At 32.1% G+C, this 14,224-nt stretch overlaps 1 protein-coding gene across 3 annotated transcripts in view; it reads right to left on the reverse strand.

Annotated features, from left to right (window-relative positions):
- The window catches only part of SENP6 (SUMO specific peptidase 6), a 126,796-nt gene that overhangs the window by 21,120 nt on the left and 91,452 nt on the right, over positions 1-14,224 (reverse strand). For all 3 annotated transcript variants that reach the window (XM_074310474.1, XM_074310473.1, XM_074310475.1), the window contains 5 exons: positions 12,653-12,885; positions 10,821-10,991; positions 2,665-2,698; positions 1,700-1,888; positions 182-408 (listed from right to left, as the gene is read on the reverse strand). In XM_074310474.1, the coding sequence (XP_074166575.1) occupies positions 182-408; positions 1,700-1,888; positions 2,665-2,698; positions 10,821-10,991; positions 12,653-12,885 (854 nt within the window). The remainder of the gene's footprint in view (positions 1-181; positions 409-1,699; positions 1,889-2,664; positions 2,699-10,820; positions 10,992-12,652; positions 12,886-14,224) is intronic.

Consider the following 14,224-nt stretch of genomic DNA (forward strand, 5'->3'; position numbering starts at 1 on the left):
ACAATATGGACTTCTGGTATGATTGCTGCCATACTTTAACTACACAAGAACAATGTGATGACTAAACTAATTAACATAACAAAAGGCTTTGTGATGAATTCAACCATATTTAAAATTTTAAGATTCTAAGTATTCCTTGGAGGACATTACAATTGTAAAGTTATTTTTAAAGAAAAATTACATTTTTTATTTTGCTTTCTTTTTGCAGAGAACTTGCTTTGGAAACTTCTTCATAAGTTTTTGTAAAAGCAACAAGTCTTCCATTGGCTTCTTCAAAGGAGATTTTCACAAAAAAATCAGGAATATTATTTCTGTTACCAATTTCAGTAATGATATTTTCAAATACTATAGTTGCCTGTGTATCAAGGCCAGTTTCAAAAATTAAAATGATATATTGTTCTTCAGGACCTAAAAAGAAAGAAATGTATTTGTCAACATTGGGGGGGAAAGGCCACAACTGATTCTGAAATATAACATATTTTTATTTTTCTAATTGGAAACAAGTAAACACACTATAACTAGCTGCAGTGTCCTCTGTCAGGGACAGCCAGCTTCTCAGATAACTATATTTAAGATAATGCTCAGAACAGAGTTAAGTATTATTGAATACTGCTCACTAATTGAATAACACTAAGATAGTCATTATCTGGAAAGGGTGAAACACATATGTGATCAAAGGCCTTTTGAGTCTGTCCGTGGAGCAGTTAGGAAACCGGGTTCAACCCATAAAGATGTATCAATCAAGTAACTTAAATAGCATAAACATATGCAACAAATCCAATACTTTAAATTGGTTTAATAAGTTATTTACAAGTAGGTTAGACAATGTTCCAAATAACTATGCCTAGAGAGCTATAAAACAGTCATATCCTTTGAACCAAGATTATTGCTTCTACATCTATACCCCAAGGAATAGAAAAAGGAAGAAAAAAGAAAGAACTTATATGCACAAACATATAGCAGCTCTTTGGCAATGACAACTTAGAAACTGAGGGGATGGATGTTCATCGTCTGTTTAGGAAGTGCTGAACAAGTTATGGTATATGAATATGATGAAATACTCTCACACTGTAATAAATGATGATGGGGACAGTTTCTGGAAAACTTATGAAGACTTCTTTGAAATAATACAAAGTGAAGTGAGCAAAACCAGGAGAATAATCTACCCAGTAACAGCAAAATTATCAAGATAATCAACTGTGAATAATTTTGTAATTCTAATCAATATAAAATGACCCACCATAACTCTAAAGAGCTCTTGAAGTAAAATGCTTTGCAGCTTTAGACAAAAAAATGATGGACTCAGGGCAGATAAAAAAAAAAAGTTTCCTGCCCCACCTCCCCAACATGGCTAATGTGGAATTATTTTTGCATGACTTCCTCTATGTACCATATTTTTTTCCTTCTTAATGAGTGGAAAATGATGGAAATGAGGGAGAGAATTTGGGGGGGGGGGGGAAATGTTTCCATTTTTTAACCACCTCATATAAGCTAAGACTGCAGCAGCCTTCAACAAAATCTACAAAATAATTATTGAGCATCTATTATAAAGAATACACTAAACTAGTATTTGATGTATAAGTAATAAGTAAATGAATTCTGATGTTGTTGAACCTCTTCCTTTAAACCAGGCAGAATAACATACATATATATATTTACTTGGCCCCAACCCAATTTTCAACTTATCAATTTAACTTACTTTCTCCTTCACAATCATACCAAGAATTATCTCTTTCTCGATTCATCTTCAGTTGCATTCTCAGGCTATGACAAGCAGCTGGTACTGTTTGGAGAAATACTACAGGTAATTTTCTGACACTACACCATTCACATTTAGTAAGTTCAGCGGTTTTTAAATCAATCTCTTGTATATCACCACTTTCAAACTCTGGAGGAAAAAAAAAAAAAATCAGCAAAATATTCCTCAAACCAGATAAAAGGATAAGACAAGTTGTATTTATTACAACTTGTAGGTTTTTTTTTTAAACAGTATAGTTTTAAAGAGAAAAGTGTGCTATTAATTTGACTATTAAAGTCAACAGCAATAGTTAAAGAGTGCATTAAAACTAACTAATTTGAGGCTCACAATTCTAGAGAAGGTAATTGCAGCCATTATCACCTATATTTTAGAGGCAGGTAACCTTTCTAAGCCTCAGTATTCTTCATCTGTAAAAGGAAAGGGACTCAATATCCTCTAAATTCCCTTCTAAGCTTTAAATCTATGCAATATATCAAATAGGATAAAATATATAAAGAACTTTAATATTTTAAACACTCTATGCTACTGTAATTATGATCATATAGTCAGTCAATGACTGTATTTATGATCACATAATCAATCAATAAGTTATGAAAATACAAGTCGTAAACCCAGGTCTTCTAGTTTTATTTTCAGTTTCTACGATTTTAGTATAAAGCTCAATTTTAGTCATTCCATGTGCTTCAGGTTAAGATGATGCTTTATTAGACTGTACTCTATTTATCTTTGTATTATTCACCCATTGAAAGATCAAAGAAAAAGGAAATATATTGAAAGACTGCTTAAGCATTTGATGAAGATATTGAATGACTACTTTAGTAACTACTCCTTTAGCACCACAACATCTAATGTTTTTATAAAACATACTTTAATCATTGGAATGAGAAAAAAGTAAAAGATCTTACCCTCCAGATGAATCTTGATAAAATCTAAACAAAACTGTAAAAAAGGAATAATAAAACATTAAGTTGACTTGATTCATTAGTTTTTTTTAAATAATAAGCAGTTTTAAGTATATCCTGCTATATAATCAAAGTGAATCCCATTTTGTAACAAAGAAATACAAGTAAGCAATAGATAAGTTGATCAATACATGAATAGGAGGTAAGCTGCCTTTCAGTGGTCTCATTTATAATTATGCATATTATTCTCTTGGTTCTCTTTATTTCTTAGTATTAAATTACACAAATCTTCCCAGACTTCTCTGAATTCCTCAGATTTATTATTTCTTATAACACAGTATTCAATTACATTCATATTCCAACCTATTTAGCTATTCCTGAATTTACAGGCATCTACATATTTTTATAACTACAAAATGTACTGCCATGGATAATTTTGTATTCTGTATTTTATTTTTGTCTTTGACCTAAGGATACTTGTCCAGTAGTGAGGATTTAATGACTTTTTATACCTTATTTAAAAAATTTCTTTTTCTAGAATGGTTAGATATTCCACTAGTAATCCTCATAAATCATGCTAGTCATGAAGCCCTTTCAATTGTATTTCCATCTTTTATCTTCTTTGCTACTTTTATCATTCTGAAGTGAAACTTAATTTTTATTTCACTTCTAACTCATTTGTAAGCCCTAGGCTTAAGTCACAATTTTTATGCTAATTGTGGGACCATGAATAAGCTGCTTTTTTGAGGCCTGATCTTCTCTTTTATTTATTTCCTTAGTAAAGAAAAATTATTATATTTAAAGATTAGAACCCGTGCTCTAAGGACTGCATGAAACTCTTACTATAGAAGGAAAAATTGTTTTAAAATAAGTAGAGAATGAAGAAAATACTTGGTAGTCTAAAATGATACAAAATATTCTAAAGAATTACCTAAAAATAAATAACTAAAGAAATTAGAATTTCTCATGACAAACTGAATTAATAAAATGACAATATTATCTATATTAATTTGCTTATTCAGTGTCATACCAATTAAACTACTGGAGGACTAATTTATAGACCTAGAAAAACAAAAAAACTTCTCAAGGATTCTGGGAAGATGGCAGAGTAGGCTGGTAAATTTCAAGCTCTCTTTAGTTCTCCCACAAATATAACAAATTTGCACCTCAGGGTGAACAATGACTAGTAAAAAATAAAAAAGACTTGGGGCAGAACAGAGTTCCTCTCAGGGTACAACCTAAGAAGATGGCAGGCCCTGATTAACCTGTCTGAAGTGCAAACATCTCCAGGCTAGCTCCAAAGAAATATCAAGTGGGGATCCTAGGGCTAGATGGTTGTGGTTGGAGCCTCAGCAGGAACTACAAAGACTTTCACCTAGCAGACTATTTGAGGGGGGGGGGGGAGAATGGAGAGGGATTGAGTAGGGAACACCAGGCCCAGCTGTGTTGTTGAGACAAAAAGGATACCTGGTGATTGCAGAAGTAGCAGGGCACTGTTGGCTGTGGGCACTTGCAAAAAAGGTGGAAACCCCCCCCCCCTTTGAGGTTCCTGGTCAGAGTGGAGAGCTGAAAGGAAGCTTGAAGCACCATCCACCCATTCCAAGTTTAAAAAAAAAAAAAAAAAACGACTGCAAAGAACCATTGAAACATGTTATGGGAATAGGGAAGACCACGATTCATCTTCAGAAAAAGACATTTTAGTAAAGAAAAGCTTCTACACCAAAAAATAACACGAAATGTCTCCCTGTCCAGAGAGAATTTATAGAACTCAAAAAAAGAATTCAAAAATCAAATGAGAGACACTGAGGAAAGAAATTAAAACCATCCATGAAAAACAAGATTATAATAAAAAGGGGCAGCTAGGTGGCGCAGTGCATAGAGCACCAGCCTTGAATTCAGGAGGACCAGAGTTCAAATCTGGTCTCAGACACTTAATACTTCCTAGCTGTGTGACCCTGGGCAAGTCACTTAACTCCAGCCTCAGAAAAAGGAGGGGGGGAAAAAAGATTATGGAAAAAAAAAAAAAAAAAAACAACCAATTAAAAAAGGAAGTACATATAGCATCTCAAAGAAGAAAATTAAATTAAATTAAAAATTAGAATCAGGAAACGAGAAGCCAGAAGATCTGAAAGACCAAGAAATAACAAAACAGATGATAATGAATGAGAAAACAGAAGAGAATGTGAAATATCTCATAAGAAAAACAATATATCTGGAAAACAGATCAAGAGGAGGAAATATAATACTTGAACTACCAGAAAGTTGTGAACAAAAAAGAAAACCTTAACACAACAATGCAGGAAATAATCATAGACAATTGTCCTGGAGTAACAGGGGAAAATAGAAATAGAAAAAATTAAACCAACACCACCTAAAAGATTCTTTAAGGAAAACACACAGGCATATTTCAAAACTTCCAGAAAATTTTGTAAGAAATAAGAAAAACATGCTGGAGCTACACTTAGAATTGTATGAGACTTAGCAGCAGCTACAGTAAAAGACTGCAGTTCTTGGAATCATATTTATAGACAAGCAAAAGAGCTAGGCCTACAGCCAAAAATGTCATACCCAGCAAAATTATCTATAATTTTGAATGAGAAATAGATACTCAATGAACTTAAGAGATTTTCAGGACTTTCTATCAACCAAACCCTAACTTAACAGAAAATTTAACATATAAGAGTCAATATCAAAGAGCAATTTTAAAGAACTCAACATAGACAAACTGTTCAAACATGGATAAAATGTTTTGGGTTTTTTTTTTTTAAACATGGGAAATGTATACTATACATCAACAATAGGGTAAGCTCAAAAGAAAAATGGGCAGAGTAAAGATAAAAATAGTAATGTTATACAAATGAGGTACAGATTAAGAATAGACACAAAGGTTTTAGAGGAGAGAAGAGAGCTTGTAGTTTTAAAAACTTACATCCAGAATGAGTTCAATAGGCAACACTGCATATATACTATCAAGGGTTTAGCACCCTCAAAAATATATAAAGAAATAAGGTGGGGGCAACTAGATGGCACAGTGGAGAGACCACCAGCACTTAAGTCAGAAGGAAGGACCTGAGTTCAAATGTGATCTCAGACACTTAATAGTCCCAAGGCAAGTCCCTTAACCCCAATTACCTCAGGGAAAAAAAAAAAAAGAAGGCAGGAGAGAGATAAGAGGATAGAGAAGCTAAGGGTGAGGGAAGAAGGGAGATATCTCTGGGTAGGAGATATAATAGTAAGCCAAGTTATGAAGCAGAATTTATAAGAAAGACTTGTGTATGTTGGGTATGTGTGTGAGCATGTATATATATACACACACTTATGTATACATAAATGTATTTTTTCTTAACTATAACTTGCTTGGGAATGGGGGGGCATGAAAGGGAGATATGTGTATTTATGTATATATCTACATATGTATATATAAATATATACTTTCTTAACTATAACCTTCTTAGGAGTGTGTGTGTGTGGGGGGAATGAAATGGGGAAAAAGAATAAAGTAAATAAGGACATTAGTGAATATTTCTTCTACTAATAAACACACACACACATATCTTCTTAAATTGGTTATTTGCTGTTAGATATTTTGAATCCTCCCTGATGTTCTGCTGGGTACATGATAACGTTTTCTTTTGTTTTTATTTCATTTTGTTTTGTATTGCTTTTCTGGTTTTGTTTTGTTTTGGTTTTTTTTTTTTTTTTTTGCTTATTCTGTTTCTTCAAATAAAATAAATTTTGGGAAAAATAAATAAAAGAATTCACCTGGAGGTATAAAGGGTCAAAAAATCTCAAAGGAAATGATGAAAAAGTACCAAAGAAAGGGACCTAGGAGCACCGAAACTCACATACTGCAATGCAGCAAGCACCAAAATGACATGTTAAAAAATAGAGATTGATGAGTAGAACAGACTAGTTACATTATATACAAAATCTAATGAATCTAACTTGTTCAATAAACCTTGTGATCCCAGATCAAGAGGCAATGACAAATGAATGAATGAATGAAGCAAACTGAAATAAATTAGATTTTGACTGACACATTACATCATATACTAAGATAAGCTCCAAATACAAATGCTTTGAAATAATCATAAACATATAAGAAGAGTAAATAAAATTAGCATTTAGATTTCACAGATGAGAAATGAGTTGATAACCAAAGGGAATGGACAAAATTGAATAAACAAATCAATGAAGATAAAATTAGAAGGGAAATGCTAACTGAAAAAAAACTGCACTGTTTCTCTAAATCTTATTTCCAAGATTTTATACATATGCAATGTGTATGTATCTAATTCTGCATCTGTAAGAATGAATCATTCCCCAACTATTTTCAAAGGAAAAAAAAAATCTAAGTTATTAACAACAAGATGGAAAAAAAATATATCCCAAATCACTAATATTTAGAGAAATGAAAATTGAAGCAACTGAAGATCTATCCCACTACCTCCATTAGGCTGGTAAAATTGATAAAAAGTATTTAAATTCAAAGAAAAAGGACCTATTTGTGCATATATACTAAAAACAAAAACAAAAACAGAAACAAACAAACAAACAAACAAAAACCAAGCTGATCTTTAGTGACAACAAAATTGGAATGGATGAGCAAATTGTAGTATATGTGGGATGTGTGTGTGTGTGTTGTTTCTGTATGTACACTATCTTGTCATAAGATGAAAGGTTATGTTCTTTTAAGAATTGATGAAGAATAAAATCGGCAGAATCCTTTTCATTCACAAATCTGTACCACTAGCAATACTGTAAAGACAAACATTTTAGAACAATAAAGTGACTGGAGATTCCAGATTTATTTTTTCCAGAGGATCTAAGCTCCAAAGAACTCTATGATTCCAGGAGATCTATGTTAAAACAGGTTTTCTGAGAAGGAGGGATGATGTAAAATTAAGATATGTTTCTGATTTCAGGGAGAGAGCATGAGGAAGAAAAAATAAATTTTGTTTAAGAAATAAATAAAACTGGGAAGGGAAGAGAGAACTCGATACCAATGCAGACTAGTATCTTATAGTCTTAGAAAATTGTACATGTATAAGCGATTATTACTCTCATTTGATCCAAACAACAACTCAAGAAGATCAGTGCTGTTATTATCTCTGCTTCATAGATGAAAAAACCTAGGCAGACAGTGCTTAAGTGACTTGCCCAGGCTCATATAGCCAGTGAGAATTGAATTCAGGCCTTCCAGATTCCAGGTCTATTTACTTTTATTCTTTATGTCATTTAGTTATTTCATTTAAGATATTTGTAAGGACTAACTAATTCAGCTAGTGATCTATTCAAAGTAAGCAAATATCAGATATTAAAATGAGAAATGGTTTTGTTTTATTATACTTTTTTCCTGCATGCACTATTAGGTCACTCTCTTTTGAAAGCCACTGATAGCACTGAAGAGGTACTATGTTATTTGGAGTTTGACATATCCTAAAATGTCATTTGCAAAAAAGACTCCTTCATTTTGTCAATCTAAGCATGGCAACCTCACTAATGATGAATAGATCCGGTGAGCCTGTCTATTTCTTTTGTACTTCCCTTGACAGTTATAGAGGATTACTTTAAAAAGTTACCTCTCTGGTTGTATCAAACAAGGATTCTTGAATGCTCTTAGAATTATATTTTCATTTTCCTCTACTGAATCAAATGCTTCAAAGAATATAATAAATATACTATTGTATATTCTATACACTTTTGAAAACAGTGAACAAAGAGATAGTACATTCTAGAGAATCAAGTGTAGATTTTTTCAGTTGATCCTCATTAGGCAAGATTTTGAGATCCCTACCAATCTTGGTTTTTGGAAACAGTTTAAGCTTTTTTTGATGTAATTCCTATAAGTAGTGCCTAGAATAGAAAAGATTATTCTAGATGAATTATAAGAAAATATAAATGAAAATTAATACCTCCCTAATTGTGGATATATGCATTTCTTAAAGCAGTCTACTATTATATTAGCTATTTAATGTTCTCATATTGTAACTCCTCATATTCCTACCCCTCCTCTCCAAGAAGTTTTAGCTAGCCATACCTATTTTTAACTACTTGGTATTTTGGAACCCAAATATAATAGCATTTATCACTATTAAATTCAATCTTACAGATTTGATCTCTAGTAATTTTTTTTTTTAATTTTGTTATCCCTTGTAAGCCACTATATCTAGTACTGTGTAATCTATAAACAAGGAAAGTATGAATTTAGTTAAGGCACTAAAAAAATTCCACACAAGAAAGGGTCAAGATCCTTACATTGAAATACATACCTTCTTCCAACTGACACTAAACCATTTGTATCCAGCTCTTTAGTTTTGAATATACTCACTAATATGATAATTTGAAAAAAAAAAAAAAAAAAAAAAAAAAAAAAATCACACGGACTTCTTTATCTCTATATCTAAAATGTACTACAAGAAGCAGGAACGAAACTAGTGGGAATTAAATGAAAATGGCCACACTTACTAAAGTATATGTATTCACAGGAGGTTTGTACTGAAGATGAAAATTTCAAAGATATCCCATCAAAAGGGATCCATTTTCAAGTTATTAAAAAAAAAAAAAAAAAAAAAAAAAAAAAAAAAAAAGGAAAAAAAGGAAAAAATGATTACATATATGGTCAAATCCTAAAAAACTTGTTTACCCAGAACACTGTGCTCCTTGTGTCAAGTGTCAAAAAATGTATGGCCCTTTAAATGAGACCCCTAAATTTTCATGAGCCTAGCTACTCACCACATGAAACCAAATGAATACAAGACTATCATTTGTACCTAGATGAACATCAAAGTCTGCTATCTGTCTATATATATACTTGTCATGGAAAAAAAATGAAGATGGGCAATTAACAAGAGAAAATGTTGGAATGAATTTTAGAAAATGTAGTGATTTGGTGGGCAGCTAGGTGGCACAGTGGATAGCGCACCAGCCTTGAATTCAGGAGGACCAGAGTTCAAATCTGGTCTCAGACGCTTAACACTTCCTAGCTGTGTGACCCTGGACTTAACCCCAGCCTCAAAAAAAAAAAAAAAAAAAAAAAAAAAAAAAAAAAAAAAAAAAGTAGTGATTTTAATGACCTAGAACTTCTCCTTGAAGTTCTTTTGAATGCCACTTCCAGCATGCAAATCATGTGATGCAACCATTTTAGAGTAACTAAATCTGCAAGTAATTCATGGTAACATTCAAAAGACACATTACTATGTGTGTAACTTTCAAAAGGCACATTACCAAATATTACTTGTGGAAAAAAAAAAACAACCCAGAACAACAGACTTCAAATACATGTTTTCTGGGAAAACATATGGACTGATCAAGCAATAAAGATAAGTAATAGTTTTCTTATAGGTTTCAGTAGCAAATACATTTACACACACCAGCATACATCCCAGCCCCATTACCAACTCCCCCCAAAATGATAGAAGTGTTGGGTGAGTATTCTGCAGACTTATAAAAGAACAATGAAAAAAGTTATATAGAACTAAAAAAAAAAGTCAGAATTGTCACCTTTTTTGTTGCTTTTTTTTTTCCTTTCTCATTTTTTTTTCTCCTTTTGAGCTAATTTTTCTTGCATAGCATGATGAATATGGAAATATGTTTAAAAGAACTGTAGAAGTTTAACTTATATTGGATTGCTTGCTATTTTGGGGGAGGGGAAAAGGGAGAAAAATTTGGAGCACAACTTTTTGCAAAGGTAAATGAAAATTACCTTTCCATGTATTTAGAAAAATAAAATACTATTAAAAAAAAAAAAAAGAAAGAAATACTGCATTTCAAGACCTCCCATTTATGTTAGTAACTATCAGGTCTCATATGATCTTGATTGCAGCTCCTTGCTACTGCTTCTTTCTGGATGCTTGCAGTATTTTTTCACTAATTTAGGAGCTTTCGATTTTGATGATGCTATTACTGGCACTTTTCTTTTTTGGAATTCCTTTCAAAATGAATCAATGAATTTTTTCTAAGCTGTACTTTGCTCAAGTGACAAAGCAATTATGAATCACCTTCTGGACCATGTATTGAATTTGAAGTTATCAAGTTTGAACATATAAAATTAAAGCAAATGGTTATCATTGATACTAACTGTAGATACAGAATGAGATTTTTATTCAACTTAAAATCAAGTAAGATAAGATATTATAAAAAGTAAGGAATGTACTCACAATTACAGGCTCTGCTACCATTCGACGCAGAGTTCCTATTCGTATACTCCGACAATTCAAAATAACACTTTCAAAGTGACTTTGGAAATTTAAAGGTGTAGTATCAACTAAAGTTTCTGGAGAAGCAACTTTACGACGTTTTAGAGGTGTATTTGGTACAGAATTGCCAAACTAGAAAAGAAGAATGATTTCTCGTTTCAATTATTAAAAATCGGCACTAAGATGATCAGCTTCTTATATAAATTCAAGAATAGCACCCAGGAGAAATTAAGTTTTAATAGCATAATTATGTTTATTCCATAATATCCTAACCAAATGAAGCTTACAGAATGTTCTCTATGGCATTACTGAATTTGAACCTCATGACAATCTTGAAGTATAGTTAATCTTCAACATTTAAGTATTCATGAAGTTAACTTTAGTGACTTCAAGCATTTGCACGTCTTTATAAGTAGTAGGTACCTAATTTTCACTTATATACAGTGATAAGTGTGAACATTCATAGCTATATAAAATTATAAAATAGAGGGGGAAAAAAAGGAAAGGTGAGGCGTTCAAGTTTGTGGAGAAGCTGGTATCCTGCTAGGCATTTTACTGGTCTTGTTCATTCTATGAAAAGTTCCCTATGTATTTTTTTATTGCATGCCTTTAAAACTCAAAGTTTTGTGTTGCAATCATGCTTCCAAATAGCTCAAGTACTTTGGGCTCTAAGCCCAAGCATGTGCAAAGTTAGTAATGTGGCCTAGTGAAAATAAAGCATTAAACAAACTTCATGCTAAAATGTCTGCAGTAGCTGTTGATGGTGAGTTTGCCTTTAACAAATTAATAGTTCATACTATCTACAAAAAGGAGAAATGTATTCATTAAAGTAACTGTCAATCTGCTCCAAAAAGAATTACATTAACCTTTCAATTACATGATAAGAAAATTTACAAATTGGAAAAGCAACTAAATTTGTGGGCAAATGAGATGGTGGTCACCCTCCATCTCCACCCCAAGGATCAAGTTCAGTCAAAAAGGAGATTAGAAATGGCAGGTTATCCCTTTCCTTTTTGTACTTGAGGGTTCTTCTCACATTACAGCCCTTCCCTTCCCCTTTCCCTGCTGTTGCCTCTCCTTTCCCCTGTATTTTACAGGTTATTTCATGGTTACTGTGTTACATATCAGAATTAATGTTTTGTTATAATGTACTATATTCAGAAAAGTGCACTTACACCTATCTAGGTAAAGATTACTTTTTGGTGGTCCCAGGACTCTTATTTCCCACATGATTTATATATAAACATTTGTGTTTTGAATTTCATGCTATTTTCTATGAATATCAGAATTTCTGTGAGAGTTTCTGTGTGAGTTTAACAAAGTTCTGGAGGTACTATTATCCCTATTTTATAGATGACAAAATATGTTCAAAATATATCTTGTCAATGGTTACATAATTGTAAGTGTTAGAGGTTATAAGCTCAAGTCCACTTGAATCAAGTATAAAAAATAAACACTATTTGGAATAGTCAAAATTAGTGCATAAAAACTAAAGTGCTTAAAATTTCAGTTTATAATTTTTCAATATGCCTTCTCTTTAGAAAATAAATTGATGAATGATTACTTAAATTTAAAAGGCTCTTTTCAAAAGGATAACACCTTTAGAAGTGGAAATTCAGTATTTTAACATAAGATTCGGCATATACTGTGCACTGAGCAGTACTTTAAGTCTGTAGAAGATATGCTCCTTGAACACAGAGAGCTTACTATTCCTTATAACCACTGCAAAAATGGATGGATAGACTAATAACACTGTTTTGAATCCTAGGCATTCATTAAGAATGAAAGAATACCTGATCTTTCATTCTTGCTTTTCTTGGTATTGTGACCACCAATTCTGATTCTGTTGCAGTACTTCTCCCTCTATGTTCTAATCCACAGCTATTTTCTTTCAGTGCAGCTTCTACTTTTCCTGTAGAGGGTGCTGGGGAAGAACGTGCTGAATCTGCAGGCCGAGGTGATATGCTTTCTCTTCTGTTAGTATTCCCGTTGTCAATGTCATCCTCATCATCACTGGACAAAATTACTAGAAGAGAAACAGAAGCTAAAGACATTTTGCTTTCAAATTTTCTTTCAAAAAACATAAATAGATTATGATAGCTGGCAAATATCCTAGACAATATTTGCCTTTCCCTAGACATTATTCACCATCACTCTGAATGGCCTGACTAGTTAAAGCAGGAACAGAGAAAGACTCTTAACATTTTCTAAAAAAGGCAAAATCTATTCCTATTCTTTTTTTCCCAAATTATAATACAAATGAAAATACAACTGCAAATTAAAAGCAACTATCATAGCAGAGACATAAGTGAGGAAAATGAAGAATGTACATAATAGAGGTATCCCCAGAAAAACCTGCACATAGTAATTTATTAACAAATACTAACTTTTTAAAGTTCTTTATGAATTATTTTTTACTAAGTTTTTAGAAAACAAGAACACAGTTAAAACCTAAGTTCACTGAAAAAAGATTGTCTTCACTTTTTAAATTTAGATCATCAGTACTGTAAATATTTTTTAACACTTAAATGTTTACAAATGTAAACATATAAATTGTAAATATTTAATAACCTTTTTTTGTTATCTCATTCACTTAGCTTTATACTAAAAAATTCCTTCATAATTTGGATCCAACCAATCTTTCTAGGTTTATTGGACATTACTTCAAAATCTCTCCACATAATGTGGTAATGACGTCAAACTGGTTTTCTTTAGGTTCCTCATAGAGGAACATTCAATAGCCCAACTCTAAACTTTTACATGGGCCATCCTCCATGCCTAAGATAAATTATCTTCTCAACTTTGCCTCAGAGTTTTCTTCCTATTTTAAGTACCATCATTGACATAAACCTTTTCCTGGTCTTCCTAATTGTTAATACCTTTCCTTTCCCAAACTACTTTGTATTTTGGTTGATTTGAATTCATTTGTATCTACTTATTTTTGTACTTATATTATATGTTATGCTTTTTCTCAGGGAGTATCTAATGTTGCTATTTCATTCTTTGTAGTTGCAGCCCTTAGCATTAGTACCTCCTTTATATTAGTTGTTCCCAATTCTTGGTCATGGCCAATGTGGGAATTTATTTTATTCAAGAAAGTACATATATTTTGTTACAAGGCATTTGTCTTTTCTACCACCTTTTTTAAATAAGGAAAAAGAAGACAGGAAGAGATAAGAAGGCAAGAAAAAGTTTTTTAAACTGAAACCATTTTTTTAAAAAAAGAAAGACTGAATTCTTCCTAGGAAAATGCGAGTAAAAAAGAGTCATGTCAGATTGTCAAGATTGTGTTTAGAAATGAGAGACCTGGGTTAGGCACAGGGAAGGAGCTGGCAGAAAATGAGTGACTGAAAAGGACAGGAAGA

Source organism: Sminthopsis crassicaudata, chromosome 4 (genome assembly GCF_048593235.1).
Source record: "Sminthopsis crassicaudata isolate SCR6 chromosome 4, ASM4859323v1, whole genome shotgun sequence".
Taxonomy (NCBI): Eukaryota; Metazoa; Chordata; class Mammalia; order Dasyuromorphia; family Dasyuridae; genus Sminthopsis; species Sminthopsis crassicaudata.